Source organism: Perna viridis, chromosome 9, assembly GCF_037379345.1.
Source record: "Perna viridis isolate PV_CMFRI_1.1 ecotype Kerala chromosome 9, ASM3737934v1, whole genome shotgun sequence".
Classification (NCBI taxonomy): Eukaryota; Metazoa; Mollusca; class Bivalvia; order Mytilida; family Mytilidae; genus Perna; species Perna viridis.
The window spans coordinates 14,568,381-14,583,568 of NC_142453.1; the positions used below are offsets into that span (position 1 = coordinate 14,568,381).

A 15,188-nucleotide genomic window follows, 5' to 3' on the forward strand; every position below is an offset into this window, starting at 1 on the left:
ACTTTTAAGATGTACAAAGCCCTGTACGACGTTTGGCCCTGAAAAAGCTACAGGACAATTTGGGAGTCGAAATCGTTAAACAAACAGAATAGTGTTAGTTCAATTACGTAGTTTTTAGTTTTATCAAAATCAGTACGGTGGCTGATTTCTAAGCTTACCGATTAATGCTTAAAACAAAGAAGTGGTGCAAAGAACCATTTTAACATGTTATGAATTGCATTTCAAAACTATTAGTTTTTAAAAAAATCCCTGAATATGTTTCGTAAAGAATCAATGTCCATGAACATATCATAATGCTTATTTGATGGCATAGTGTTTAAGGCAAAGACGCATGTGAGAACAAAACAAGATACATATACATAAAAAGAATAGAAGGAGAAAGCTGCTTATAGGGCTCTAAAACAAATAACTGCATAGGTCAATTATTTAGATAGTCATTTTCTGTTGTTTCATAACTGAAAAAAAAACGGCTAAAATAAAACGTTTCGATGTAAATGGAGTGTGTCCGTTTTTTAAAGATCAGAAACTTTTTGAGGCAGTGACATGACGGAACATGCACTTTAAAAAACAATGTGAATGCACTTTAAAAACAAACTTTAAGTATAACGGACAAAATCAAAAGGTATTATGATATTTTTCTTATTCATATTTTATTCAGTTATGGTTTCATTTTCCACACTTTGACATAGTTAACCTTCATAGCTGCATCTTTACCATGAGCTATCACTAAAAATGGACCAGAATCTCGAGGATATTAATAAACTACGAATTAGGCAAATGGATAACACTATGCTAGCAGCTACAATATAACGGTTCCACAAAAAGTATTATGATTTTTCCTCTTTCGTCAACACCGAATGTGATATCTTATGAACTACTCGACTGGTGTTTGTAGAAAAGTAGAGGACCCTTACCATCATTTACTTTCGTTTCTTTGTACACGAAATTTTAGTTATTTAATATTCTTTGGTGTGTGTGTCTGCTTTCCATATCTAGTCTTTGTCCTTGGAATATTGATAATATTATTTTTATTTCTGTTTAAATCATGATCCCTTGATTTCTGTTAGAAAAAAAGTAAAGAAAGGTCAATATACATAAAGGAGCTTTGTCTGTCATTGAACAAAAAAGTACTTCCAGTTTTATCCGTTGTAGCACATTGCGTATGTTGAAAAATATATGTACGCTGAAATTAATGACTTAAAAACATTGGGTTTTATGACTTTTTTTCTATTAATCTAAAAGGACGACAATTTGACTCTGAGGTGAGAAGAGTATTTGTAAATATTTACCTAGCCTGAAAAAAAAATGGAAATAAAGATTCTGACCTGCACTACATAGAAAATTATAAATACATTCTGTCTCCCACTTTAAAAACAAACTTTAAGTATAACGGACAAAATCAAAAGGTATTATGATATTTTTCTTATTCATATTTTATTCAGTTATGGTTTCATTTTCCACACTTTGACATAGTTAACCTTCATAGCTGCATCTTCACCATTATTTTTGTCTGCATTCCATGTGGGATACCACTGATTTTTGGCATGCCAAAAGTCGCGTGCAGTGAAATCAGATTTGTCATTCCATGGCTTGCCGGTTGGTGAGTTGTGCCATTTATCAGGGAAATATCCGACGCCTCCAACGGCAACATTCATTATGATGTAGAACTGTGAATAAAACAATAACTATTTTAAGTGATGGGATAATAGTAAAATATATCCATACGCCAACACCTATCAACAAGCTAGTGACGACTTAAATAATGACCAACATAACATAACTGAAAATAAATTATCAGCTGAAAGCCCAGAGTTTGTAACACCAATCACCAAATAAAAGAAAACTGACGGAGAATTCGGTCATCCCATTTAACACATAGTTTTTTTCAGTATTCACTTTTATTGGTATATATAGATAATTTATGAGGTGGATTAAGAAGAGATTGTAGTGTCCCGGATCTCAAGATGATTAAGATTGTTGTGAGGATAGTTTGATAACAACAAATCATATATGAACTGAATCAGAAATAAAATCGGCTGAATAAATCAGTTGAAAGTTTGTTTAAAATGGAATCAATCCCGATAATTTGTTTCTAATAGAGAACCGATTATTTTTTTCTAATGGAATTCCAATAATTTATTTCCAGTAGAATGCCGGTAGTTTGTTGAAAACATTCCCAGCAGTTAATTTTGAATTCCCTAATTGCACTTTAATCTTTGGAATAATAATATTGCAACAATCATACGAAATTTCAAATTATTTTGTTTACAAGTCGCAAGATATATGTATATACTTATAAAAAAAAAGATATATGTCTGTCCTTTACCTCTTGGTCAAATGGCGCAATTCGACTTGAACCGCGCCACGGGTTGTCCATTCCTGGCGCATTTTTGTCAAACTCTCCTAACTCCCAGAATCCACCTACAGGTGGGACAGTCCTAAGAATCTCTTCGCCGTCTACGGTAAAACTAAAGTAATTGAATAAATTTCATACTGTATTCTAACAAATTCAAATCAATGCACCAAAACTATTAAGTAGACATACAGATACCATTGACAAATAAATTAACACAATTAATTATATAGTGTTGATAAAATCTGATACGTTCAAGCTTTTGTTATTTTGAGTACGAAAATACTAACCTTGTGCATTTTGTAAATATTGCAAATTTATGAAATGATTCAAAGTTGATACTTCACGATAAAACTCAATTTGAAACTGAATTACCCGTAGTTAGAAAAAGATTATTGTTTGACGTTTTGAAAATATTTTTTTCTAAAGTATTGCAAATTCAGTTATAACTTTATTATTATGTTGCCACATGAAATGTTTTGTGCTTTATGGAGTGTAATCATTCTATAGCCGTAATACTTTACAAGATACCCCTTTAAATTCATACCTGATCATAGTTTCATTCCATTCAACACCAAATTTATGAAATGCATCAGCAAATGTTCCAGAAGACAAGTGCCTATTAACACAGTTTACATTAGAGTTAACGTTCAGCGTCACCTCGTCAAGCATTTCAAAAGACTATTGTCACTTATTATTGTCATTGTAGGTTTAGAGATTTAAACTTGTTCTGAGGTTCATCAAAAACAGCACCAAAACCCCGTTAAAATTGTTCTGTACAAATCATTCAGACTTTATTCCGTTTTTAACATACTGGATTATCAAGGAAATTACCGCTTCTCTTAAAAAGAGAAATATGAAAACGCGTTATAATTGTCGACTAAATAAAAACTCATGAAAATGTAAGACGTTTCTCATTCCATGGTAGATAACAATGCAATCATTTAACAACTTTAAATATGATAAAAGGTCATACTTTTCACCATGCGCTTTCTCATACGGATCATAAGGATATCCTGGTCCGAAATGTAATGTGCTACCAACAGAGTCGACTCCTTGGCTCACACCTTTATCGTCATGATAATTTAGATTCCCTAGGCAAACAACAGTATTATGAGAGGCTTCGAGCTCGTTATCATTACTCTATTTTTTTTGCTTATCTTTGCTTAAAGGTAACTATCATCACCCTTATGTGCGTGAAATACAATGTTATATTTTGCTCTGTTTTATATGTTATATTTTTAACGTAAACTTGTTTATTACCTGTGCAATTTCATTTTTTGTCGTTTGAAATAGGTATATAACCATATCTAAAACTATCTTGACACAATAATTACCTCTAGATTCAACGATATCTATTTCTCCCGATGCCGGCCACTGACCATAAGAATTCCATACAGGCAACATCCAAATAGCTGGAGACAGACAAAATATATGATTAATTTAAATTGAATTATGCCTCAAGTATAAAGGTAAAAGTACTCCTTTCCGGAGAGTAGGGAATGCCGAGTTCATATTTACTTTTTTAAATTTGTTAAGAAAAATTATAGACACACAACGTTACGAACATAGAAGCTAGGAATGAAAATACATTATTCCAGAGTAAAGCAGATGTTTCCTTGTGTCTTTAATTGAATAGTTTTCCAAGATGATGCCGTCATGTGTATCGGTAAAGTAGCATAGATGGTTACAGTAACAGTAGTTTTATTGAATGAGATTTTACGTAATACGCACCGGGCCATATCCAATCTCCTTTTGGTAGTTTCGCCTCGACTTCGACTTTCCCATACTTCATCGTGAACCCACGAATACTTCGTAATCTGGCTGACTGTATTGGATTGATAGGATGGTCTGGTGATCCATCTCTTCGACATCCCCACCACATGTTGCTTGTACATAGATCGCCTCGTGATCCACCTGATAAAAAAGAAGTTCACAGCAGTGACTTGTATGGTACAAAAATTGATCTTAGACATAGAAGAGCCTTTCTGTCATATTGTACAAATGTGTTTGCTAATATATTCATGAAAAATATATATAAATGTAGAATTCATTTTACCCCCTGTTAATATTAATATCGTTTGACTTGTCTGAAACTACATGTTTGAACTATTAAAGAGAATTTAGCAAAAACAGATGGTATTAAAGAAAAAGCGCGTAAGTGTAATACATATATTATGTTTTAAAAAAAAACTACTATTTATAACTAGTGATTATAAGTATACCCACCCCATAACTCCAAGGAACCACTTGTTAAAAATTGTTCTCCGTAGTGGTCAGAAGTCAGCGTCTGTTTTGATGAAAACAAACTGGTCATATTATTTGTTCGGTATAATGTGAAGCTGTTTTTACATAGAACATACAGTGATACCCCTTACTTTAAACCTGTTCCAATTTGCCATAACATAACCTTGTTATATAATGTTTATTTTAAAATCCATCTTCGACAGAGTTACATATAAAGTACTACATTAACACTTAAGGACTAGCTATTGTATCTAATCAAAGTGTTTATAAATATGATATATGATAAACGACTGCATGTATCTTAAAAAAAACAAGTATACGTCACCATGACAACGTACTGGTTTAATATAAAGAACTCCATCTTTGACATAACTGTTAGATCTGTTGTTTGTGTAATATTCAAACTCCCAATTCTATAATACACAAAAGTATCACGGATAAGTTTATTCCCACCCTTTATCAACGAAGTCATTTAATGAATGGTATGGACATAAAATGTGTGATAATCATGGTTTGGTTACCGTTACATTGTTGATCTGATAATAAGGACAATATACTAGATAAGCGTACTTTATTCGATAGTTAGTTCATTTAACATGTAGCTGACCATACCAAGTCGAGTACCATCCATGTTTTATTGGTAGTTTATAGCAGGCATTTTTGTAAATGAATTATTCCTATGTAGTCTACAATTCTTTTTTTTTTCAAAATTCAAAACGTTTTTATCAAATGATCACCATATGTTGATCTATCCATCACAATTTATAATCGTAATACCCACTTATACTACGATTGTATGGCAGACTTATTACAGCTGTTATTATTGTCTCACCCCACCGCCACTGGCTGTTATTTCATGCTCCCATGTAGAAAAGTCAAGAGTGTTAAAGTTATCTTCAAACACTAAACAGGGGTAAGACTGGCACTGAACCAAGTGTCCTGGAAATGTAGAACAAATATTTATTGGTATGTTTTATTCACATTATGTTTTACCTTAAGATAGAATTAAAAGAGCGCGTTCTTCCATTACACACGAATAGAGAACAAAAATGCAAATAGCTTCAAATACTAAGTTGAAAGTAGATAAAATCAGTACAAGAGGAATTAACACTACAAACAACGAGCTCAAACTTTGAACAACAGAAAAGAATAGTCTGAACTATGACAGCAACAACTTACCTCGCACTGGAGAATTATATCTTTGTCCACCAAAGCTATAACTAGGCATTGGACCGGACCCACCACCATTCGTACCGGAAGTTTGACTTCCACTAGTCATTGTTCCTGACCCAGATGTCTGAGCTCCGCTTGTCATAATTCCACTCCCTCCTCCAGAAGTAATAACAGACCCACCTGAGTTTCCAGAGTGTACTTGTGTAACAGGTGCATTGGTTACTATTGGAGCAGCAGTTGGTCGTTTGATCGTCGTAGTAGTAGTAGGTCTTAGTGTTGTAGTAGCTATATGTAAGACACGATAAATATGGTATCAAAATCGTTCATTTGAATAAAACTCAGTAATAAAGCCTGTAAAATTATAATGTTCTGTAAAAATTAGAGGCTTTATTTTTTTTTATTATCATGAAGCAAAACCAAATATTTCAACTGAATATATGATTTACAATTTCATTCCTAAATGTGAGATGCATACACACTAAAACTGAAGATAAGTCTGTATTGGTCTCTCCTTGGCCGTCCTTCTCTCCCCATAGCCAATAGGATATTGTATCTCCTTCATTGGCCTGTATTGTGGTTTGCCATTCAAAATATCCATCTGGAAGAAGATAAATGATTAATGATAGAAATTGTTACAAAGTGGCAAAAAATCGTATTTAAAACCAAAACAACAAAAGAACAACAAAACTTGACGAAGTGAAATACATGGTTCTTAATCACATGCTGCTCACTGGTGCAATTTATCCCAATTCAGTTATTACAAGTGTTTTTCGGTGACTTTTTTAGATTTTGGTCGGTGTTTTCTTGTTTACGAAAGTTTGATTTCAAGCCTGGTTACTATTCTATGGTCTACATTGGGAACATTTGCAAAACGCGTTAAGTGATGTATTTGATATAATTTTGATATACGTATATGTAACTAATGAAAAAATAGTCAACTAAAAGATCTTTAATTCATGAAATGTGCTACTCATAACTTACTATTCGGCGAGACTAAATCATGACCATATTTCCCACCGCCAAGTCCAGACAGGGCTTCGTTTACATTCATGTGAATAGCAACTCTGTTGTATCCATTTGCTTAATCAATTGAAAAACAATTTCTACGTTTCTGTAATGGACTTCCGGTTATATGTTAATTAAATGCAAATACGTTCTAAATATATGTATTTCACGATGTATTCACTGTCTTTTATTTAGGTTATACGCTGGTGCATATGTTGCGTTTCATTATACCCTTTCTTTTTCCATTTACATATTCTAATTAATTGAATTAAAAAGGAAAATATTGAATCTGACATAATTATCATTTCCAGTGATATCATAATACATCAGGTGTAACCTGTAAGAGGATGAAGTATTTTAAAAATGTCTCTTACACTAATATCAACAAGGATTTATTTGTTCCATAATTAACAAAACTTTAAAATGTGAGCTATACGCATGTTAACATTTATTTTTTCGTCAAAAATACGAAACTAAAAAGAATCCTTACTTGATATTACCGTTAGTATTATAGGTTATATTCCTGTCAGACTGGAATCGGCCTTTCAGTGCCCCTAAGGTCAACGGGTTGATATGTATTTGTTTCCATTATAAGAACTATATAAATAACTTAAATTTGCTGTAGAATTATTAAGTTTCATAACTTTCATAAGCTGCCAATCAAAATTTACCTGGTATCTTTACAATAACTTGTCCTGAAGGTGACAATTTAAATTCAGCAGGCCCTAGTCCCACAACACATCCGAAAAAGGCAATTGCAATGGATATTCGAAACATTGCCTGCAAGATAGAAGTAAAAGAGGTCTATCCAAACTCTAAAATGGACGCGAGACAAATTTGTGATGCACATGTAGTAAATTCTTTCTCTGCTGTTAAGGTAACATTGCTTGAACAATGTATGCAAACGCTGTATGAGATAAGATAAGACTCTGACATGTTAAGATACATTTATTCACTTACCATGGACATTATCAGGTAGAAAAAATAAATGCAATGATTACAATGATTTTAGAAAATACAATATCATGGAATAATCCTCAAAGCAAGTGGGAATGTCCTCTAGAAAAGTATTTTTACTCAGGGGTTGTTCTTCTTTGTATATTTTGTGTAGTCACCACTGCTTTTAAAAAATAAACTGTTTGTAAATAATTAATTTATTTCTCAATAATTTTTATATATTTATATATGCATTTGTATGACTCTTTCCAAACAAGCCTTGAAGTGAACATGCATACATTAATAAAAAATTCTAGCAAGTTATTATAACATGTCTTATATATATAGTTTACAATATCTGCTATAAATGTTATAACACAATAAACGATTTCTTCATTTCTTAGAAGTTTTTTTTTCAAAATGAATAATTTTGTTAAAACCTTGAATGAGAAAGTTTCTCAATTTTTCAGTAACTTCATTAGTCATCAACCAAAACAAATGTGGTAGGTTAATTTAAATTTTTAAAATTTTGACAATGGCAATTGACCAATAATATAATTCAGCACATAAGTTCTTGTTAAAAAGACATTTAGTTAAGAATTGAACTTCATTTTCAATGTCAATAGCATATTCTCAAATTCATGTCCAAAGGTTTATTTTTATACCTTTCCGTTTAAACTCTTAGATTGTGTGATCTGATACGAAGTCTATAAATTATTTTTTCTCAGCTGGAAATTTTCTATGTATTTTTCTTTTTGGAAACTATTTTTTGAATGGGAAATAAGTATCGGATTTTTAGTAATATTGTGCTTTTTATTACAGCATGCTACTTTTGCACTATCAGTCCAATTACTTTTACTCAGATAGCAAAGCTATATAAAGATCTAGCCTTCATTAAACGGGTGAATCATTTTTTATAGTTCGGAACGCTAGATCGAGACTTAACTGTTTAGTCACTAATATTGAATTAAACTACAGAGGGTCTACTACAGTATAAAGAGTCAGTGACACCATGAAACTTTATAAGCCTAAACAAAAAAAAAACATTGTTACTCCAAGTAATATGCAGATACTAAGTCTAATATTTCAGATCAGAGAATATCGGAAAGATGTTAAGAATCTTTCTAAAATGAAGGGCAGAAAAAAGTGGAAATACATTAGATACTTGATTATTAAGTTGTAGCGTTCACGTTCAAATCTGAGCAAATCCTACAATATAAATCTATACATCCCGGAGTTTCAAATGAGACTGAAAGTGAAATTAAAAAATGCACCAAAATCACTCATATAAAATGAGTAATGACACTTATCAATACAACTGATTTGCTACTTTAAGACTGTTTTATGACTAGTATTAAATTACATACGTGTACTTACATTTATTTATCATAGAAGATAAGGCAAATAAGGTAGACCGACTGATGATTTAACCAAATATATAACATTTACAAGTTTTATCTTACTTTATACGTGATAATTCGATTGAAAAGTTCAAAGCTCATGTCACACATTGACGTCTACAATGTCAAGTGCGCATGTTTGGCGCTTGTAATAGTTGTAAACGCTGTCATAAGTTCTTTACATTTTTGCCACGAGAAAGAAATACTGACTTACACGGAGAAACATATACATACAGTGTATATCATAAATGAAGACATGACGTCCTCACGTGATTTCTAGTTTGCTTTATAAACTGATGTCCTTCCTTATAATTATATGTGTCATTAAGCCGTACAGAATATTGAGCTACCCAAAATATTTATTCATCAAAGGTCGTTCAATAAAAATTCAGTCCCCACTTGCGAAAAATCGGAGAACTTACTAGGAATAGAGATTGGCTACCAATTAAATTTTGATGATCATATCAGTGTCTGTCGGAAGGCATCTCGGCAATTAAAAGTATTAAAAAGATTAGGCTCTTTTTTGGATCGTTTAGGTAAACTAACTATATTTCATACTTTTATTCTGAGTAATTTAAATTTTGCCCTTTGGCTTGGCACTTTTGTTCAGAAAAGAATTTTAAAAAATAGAAAAAAGTGCAAGAAAGGGCACTTCGTTTCGTATATGAGGACTATAATAGCTCATACCAGGATCTCCTCATCAAAGATAGGATGCCTTCACTGCAGATCAGACAGATAAGAACTATGGATTTAGAAACTTTTAAAATTGTTAATAATTTTGCCCCTGTATGTTTAAAAAATCTGGTAAATGTGAAAAAAAATCTAAATATTCTTTCAGGTATGTAAACTTAAGGATGTGCCTCAGGTGAAACGCTTAATTCAGTCATGGAATGGTTCGGAACGTCGCTGTTCAGCATGCAGGTAACTCTCTGTTCTATATCATGCTTATTTCATCTGTACATTTTGTTTGGCTTCTATTTTAATTATAGTACTTCTGCTTTAGATTTAGTTTCTACATGTTTATATACTTTTATGCATAATTATTTTCTATATTATTTTTTTTTATATTTGCATGCTATGCTTATTTTGCTTTGTGTGTATTTTTCCTTGCCTTGTTCTATTTTATGTTATTGTTTTATATTCGGTCAAAAGCTTCTTAGAGCTTGTGTTTGTTTTTTATGACATGCCGAACCAAAATAAAGTTTTATTATCTTATAGGGGAACCCTCTCCTTCATGCTATATGTTCACTTTACAGCTGATCTGATCCGAAAGAAAGAATATCGTTTAGCTGGATCCTTTAATCTCAGTTTCCGCTATATAGATAACGTATTATCTTTAAACAATCCTAATTTCGGGAATTTGATACATCGTATCTACCCCAATGAACTTGAGGCAAAGGATACTACAGACACTGTGAAGTCAACCTCATATCTTGACCTACACTTAGAAATCGATGGTAAGGGAAAACTATTGACCAAACTTTAAGACAGACATGATGACTTTTCATTCAGAATTGTCAACTTTCCTTTTATCTGTGGCAACATCCCTTCAGCACCTGCGTATGGAGTTTTCATATCACAACTCATACGTTATGCCAGAGCGTACCGAAACTACGCAGACTTTTTGTATCGCGTTAGAATTCTAACAAGTATATTTTTCTGGAACAGGGTTATGTTGCTACAAGATTGAAGTCATCATTACAGAAGTTTTATGGTCGTCATCATGAACTCGTGGATCATTACGTGTATCCATCTGCGCCATGAAAACTGATTTATTCAACGTGTCATAGTCTTCCTTTTCTTTTTCGACTAACCTGTACTTGACTTTTTATGAGCAATTCGGCGGATGTTTCTAGAAAATCAGGGGACGCTTACCTTACCGGTGCACCTGGTCCATGCTCCCGGTTTTTAGTGGAGTCCGAGTTGCTCATTTGGTTTTGAAAAGTCATCACGTTTGTCGTAAAGTTTGGTCAATAGTTTTCCATCGATTTCTAAGTGTAGGTCAAGATATGAGTTTGACTTCACATGTCTGTAGTATCCTTTATCTCAAGTTCTTTGGGGTAGATGCGATGTATCAAATTCCTAAAAGTAGGATTGTTTTAAGATAATACGTCATCTATATAGCGGAAACTGAGATTAAGGATCTAGCTAAACAATATTCTTTCTTTCGGATCAGATCATCTACAATGTTAGCCTCATAAGAGTGAAGAAATAGATCAGCAAGTAGGGGAGCACAATTTTTTCCCATTGGAATGCCCACCGTTTGTTGAAAAACGCATCCACCAAACTGGACAAATATGCATTTTGTTAACATCGTCTTCTGGATATTTGGAAGATGATTTGAAATTATTTCTTACAAAGTATGAGGAATCTCTACAAAGAACTATATATTTGTATCTAGGTGTACCATCTTTTTTGGAAAAACAACGATGTATAATATTTTAAAGTCGGAATTTTAACTGAGTATGGGGAATAGAAGTGTACAGTTTGAAAATTCATAGGTTTTAATGCTATTTTATTCTGATTGTAGTCTTGATCTGATTGTCTCCAAAAGGTCTTTCGATTTTTTTAGGATCCAGATAGAATTAATACCACTACGGGAGTAACAAGTGTTTTGGTAGGACTGCAGACCTTCTTTGACAGCTGTGAGTATGGAAGTTAAAAGTTTTGAAAGAGGTTTGGTGGTACATTTTGCAGATCCAGCTATCTAACGTTGTTTATATGATTCTTGTGGAGTTTAGGAATCCAGTACATAGACGGTAAATCACAATCATCGTCCTTGGTAGAGAGACCAAAAGAGGATAGCACAGATTTATGGTTTTCCACAATCTCTTCTTTGGATTGTGTGGTAGCAGTATAGGTCTTATCACTGCTATTATTTTCTACGACTACCTCTGATAATATACATTGGATATTGGATGTAAAACGTTTTGCAGAGAAAAACAATGTTGTTTTGGGCTTTGTCAGCTGGTACGACAACATATTTGTCATTTAGAATAGACAATGTTTTTGCTATATCAGGGTCTTTGAAAACTGATGTAGCATTGGCACTCATTGACCTACTTAAAACTTTCATTCGTTTCAAAATTAAAGACCTTACTGCCTTTAACACTCTGACAGAGAATCAATGTCTTCTTGATCTCGTTTTATCCATTTTCTTGCGTAGTCCTCGACGGCATCCATAAGAATTTTAAAGTTATAACTCCAATTTATGGAGCGTGTTTCACGGTACTTGGGACCTTTAGAAAGGATATTATGTAGATATTTGTTTTCGATGAATGACAAATCTCCCGTAACGACGTGACCAGAAGGACCATAATTGAACGAAGAGTTTTTGCAAGAACAGTCAGGTGGTTTAGCCTTGAAGTCCTCAATTTCGAGGTTCTGCAATAGCCTTTTATAATTGAAAATTTTTGATGCAATGGGTGAAGTATAGGAATGCGATATAATTGGTATGGATTTGTCTGTGAAATATGGGGATATTTTATTGGTAACGTTTTTTTGTGATGGAGGATGTTAGCCAAATTAATTGCATCTATACCTTTGTTGACAAACAGTTGTTGACAAAAGTTTGCAATATATAATGTCAGTCAGAAAAATTTGGTGAAAGTCAGCAATTTCAATTTATTTTGTATATTTTGTAACATGCATTCTGACACTATTACATACATCTACTCTAGCTTGAACCAATTGATTTGCAGCAAATAAATTTACAATATGAATCTGCTGAATCACCAAAAACTTTACCACTTAATATTCTCATATCATTTGATAAAAACAAATGTTTAGTTCTTGTGTCTATGTTCTTACCATAGCTGAAGTCGGCCTCATATCTTGACCTACACTTATAAATCGATGGTAAAGAAAAACTGTTGACAAAACTTTACGACAAACGTGATGACTTTTCATTCAGAATTGTCAACTTTCCTTTTATCTGTGGCAACATCCCTTCGGCTCCTGCGTATGGAGTGTTCATAGCACAACTCATACGTCATGCCAGAGCTTGCCGAAACTACGCAGACTTTTTGTATCGCGCTAGAACTCTAACAAATAGGCTTCTGGAACAGGGTTATGTTGCTACAAGATAGAAGTTATCACTACAGAAGTTTTATGGTCGTCATCATGAACTCGTGGATCGTTATGGTGTATCCATCAGCACCATGAAAACTGATTTATTCAACGGGCCATAGTTTTCCTTTCCTCGTTTGTCTACCCCGGACTTGACTTGTTATGAGCAACTCGGCTGGTGTTTCTAGAAAAGCAGAGGACGATTACCCTACCGGTGCACCTGGTCCATGCTCCCAGTTTTTAGTGGAGTCCGAATTGCTCATTTACTTTTGTTACTTTGTATGTATCATTTTAGTTACTTTATGTTCTTTGTTGTGAATGTCTGTTTTCCATGTCTGGTCTTTGTCCCTGGATTACATTCTTTTGATTACCGCTATAACCTTGGTTCCCTTGATTACTCTGTTACTCATTTTTATATAATTATGTTCATAACTGTTCCGATTTAACATAAAATTAAATTATGAAATTAAAAATTGTATGCCACACATACACTCCCTATCGTATGCAAGCCAACAATATTTCCTACCTCACGCGGCATCCATATAGGTACATTACTAGTATCACGATGTTTCTGCATTACTTAACATGAAGGTATTTTGCTGTTCGACTGTTTTTCGACTGGCAATTTTGGCAGGGAAAGATGAGGAAAATCTTCAAAGATGGATCGCTGAATCAATTGATTCAACTTGCTAATTCTTTTACAGTATTTTGTACAAACACCACTGCTTGTAGTAGAAGCCATTTGGAATGAATTTATTAAGGGTAACACAATTCAGTGAAAAGAAACTACCAACTCTCATCACGAAGTATTTTTGTTTCTCATGTTACTTTTTTGTCGGTATCAATGTATCAGTTTTGAACATGAATGTGGTAAGAGAGCATTTCATACTTTCTTCATCAGATGCGTGCTGTTCTATTTTGACCTCAAAAACATCAAATTGAATCCGATTCTAACAGTTCAAGAAATCTATATAACAAAAATGATGATTTACGTGCGTTTGATTGACACATTTCCAAACTTAAAACAAACACTATATCCTAAAGCAAGCATAATATCATGGAAACGACTTATTATAAAATGAAGCATCACGACATAGTTCCTGCGGTTGTTTTTGTTTAATTCGATATGCAATCGTTCTCACTTTAGATCAAAGTTCTTACTGCTGCTAACCGTGATATTTTCGCGGTAGTTGTATTTTTGCAATTTTTGCAAAGGGACATTCAATTCGAAAATTTAACTGTCTGTCTTTATATAGTTGCCGAAGAACATTGAGATACAATCTGAGAACAATCTCGAATTAAAAACAGTGTGATTAATCACAGAACCAGCAAAAAGATGGTGTAAAAATGTGCTGGTTTATAGTATTCATGAAGAACCTAGAACTTTACAGATCATTTCAAATGTGACAAATTTTGTCATATGACAAAACAAAAATAGGTAAATAAATATTTTTTTTGTATGTCTTCTTTATTACAATTTAAGGTTGGAGTCTGGATTGCTAATTTAATTTACCTCTAGTGCCCTTCTGTTGTTTCATTCATACTTCAGTTTATTTTATTTTATTTTTTTCACACCCAGTATTAAAGTTTTAATCGTTTTGACCATGATTCCCCATAATTTTGTTTTTATCGAACTTTTAATGTGCCATGACAAAGTACTTTTTACATTAAAACTCTTATACCTGTAATTCGTAATTCTCTACTCACACACAACTTACTCTAACACTGCTTAAATTATATCAATCATTAAACGCCATACAACTTTTTGAAGTACAATATAAATACTCAATTTTATCATTCATTTGTTTTTCATATTTTCAATGTTTGTTCTTTCTTAAAAGTAAATATTTTGAGGCACTGGGTGATGGCAAACCAGCGATATGTTTCTATAGATCTAATACCTGTAAGGTGAATAAGAGATTAGATCACTGCATTTACATAGAGATCAAAACTTGTTAAATAGTTACGTTCTGTATGTAAAGGTTGATTTAATGAAAGCAAATAGC

The 15,188-nt window shown here is 32.9% G+C and overlaps 1 protein-coding gene across 1 annotated transcript; it reads right to left on the reverse strand.

Moving 5' to 3' along the window:
* Positions 1-1,415: 1,415 nt before the first annotated feature.
* On the reverse strand, positions 1,416-9,210 carry LOC148606894 (beta-1,3-glucan-binding protein-like). The gene is made up of 14 exons (XM_088545582.1): positions 9,092-9,210; positions 7,450-7,558; positions 6,755-6,853; positions 6,249-6,371; positions 5,780-6,058; positions 5,433-5,539; positions 4,939-5,013; positions 4,583-4,643; positions 4,088-4,270; positions 3,691-3,768; positions 3,330-3,447; positions 2,901-2,972; positions 2,327-2,468; positions 1,416-1,667 (listed from the first exon to the last, which is right to left on the reverse strand). Exons 2-14 carry the CDS (start codon positions 7,553-7,555, stop codon positions 1,443-1,445), a joined length of 1,668 nt encoding a protein of 555 aa, XP_088401708.1. The 5' UTR covers positions 7,556-7,558; positions 9,092-9,210; the 3' UTR covers positions 1,416-1,442.
* Between the last annotated feature and the right edge of the window lie 5,978 nt (positions 9,211-15,188).

What these genes read in the sequence shown, in the direction of transcription:
- LOC148606894 (XM_088545582.1), bottom strand. Translation starts at nt 7,555, where the DNA reads ATGTTTCGAATATCCATTGCAATTGCCTTTTTCGGATGTGTTGTGGGA. An exon ending in TGGTTCCTTGGAGTTATGGG is followed by an intron (nt 4,271 to 4,582) that starts GTGGGTATACTT and finishes CTTTTTTATCAG; the next exon opens with GTGGATCACGAGGCGATCTA. An exon ending in AGGAGATTGGATATGGCCCG is followed by an intron (nt 3,769 to 4,087) that starts GTGCGTATTACG and finishes GTCTGTCTCCAG; the next exon opens with CTATTTGGATGTTGCCTGTA.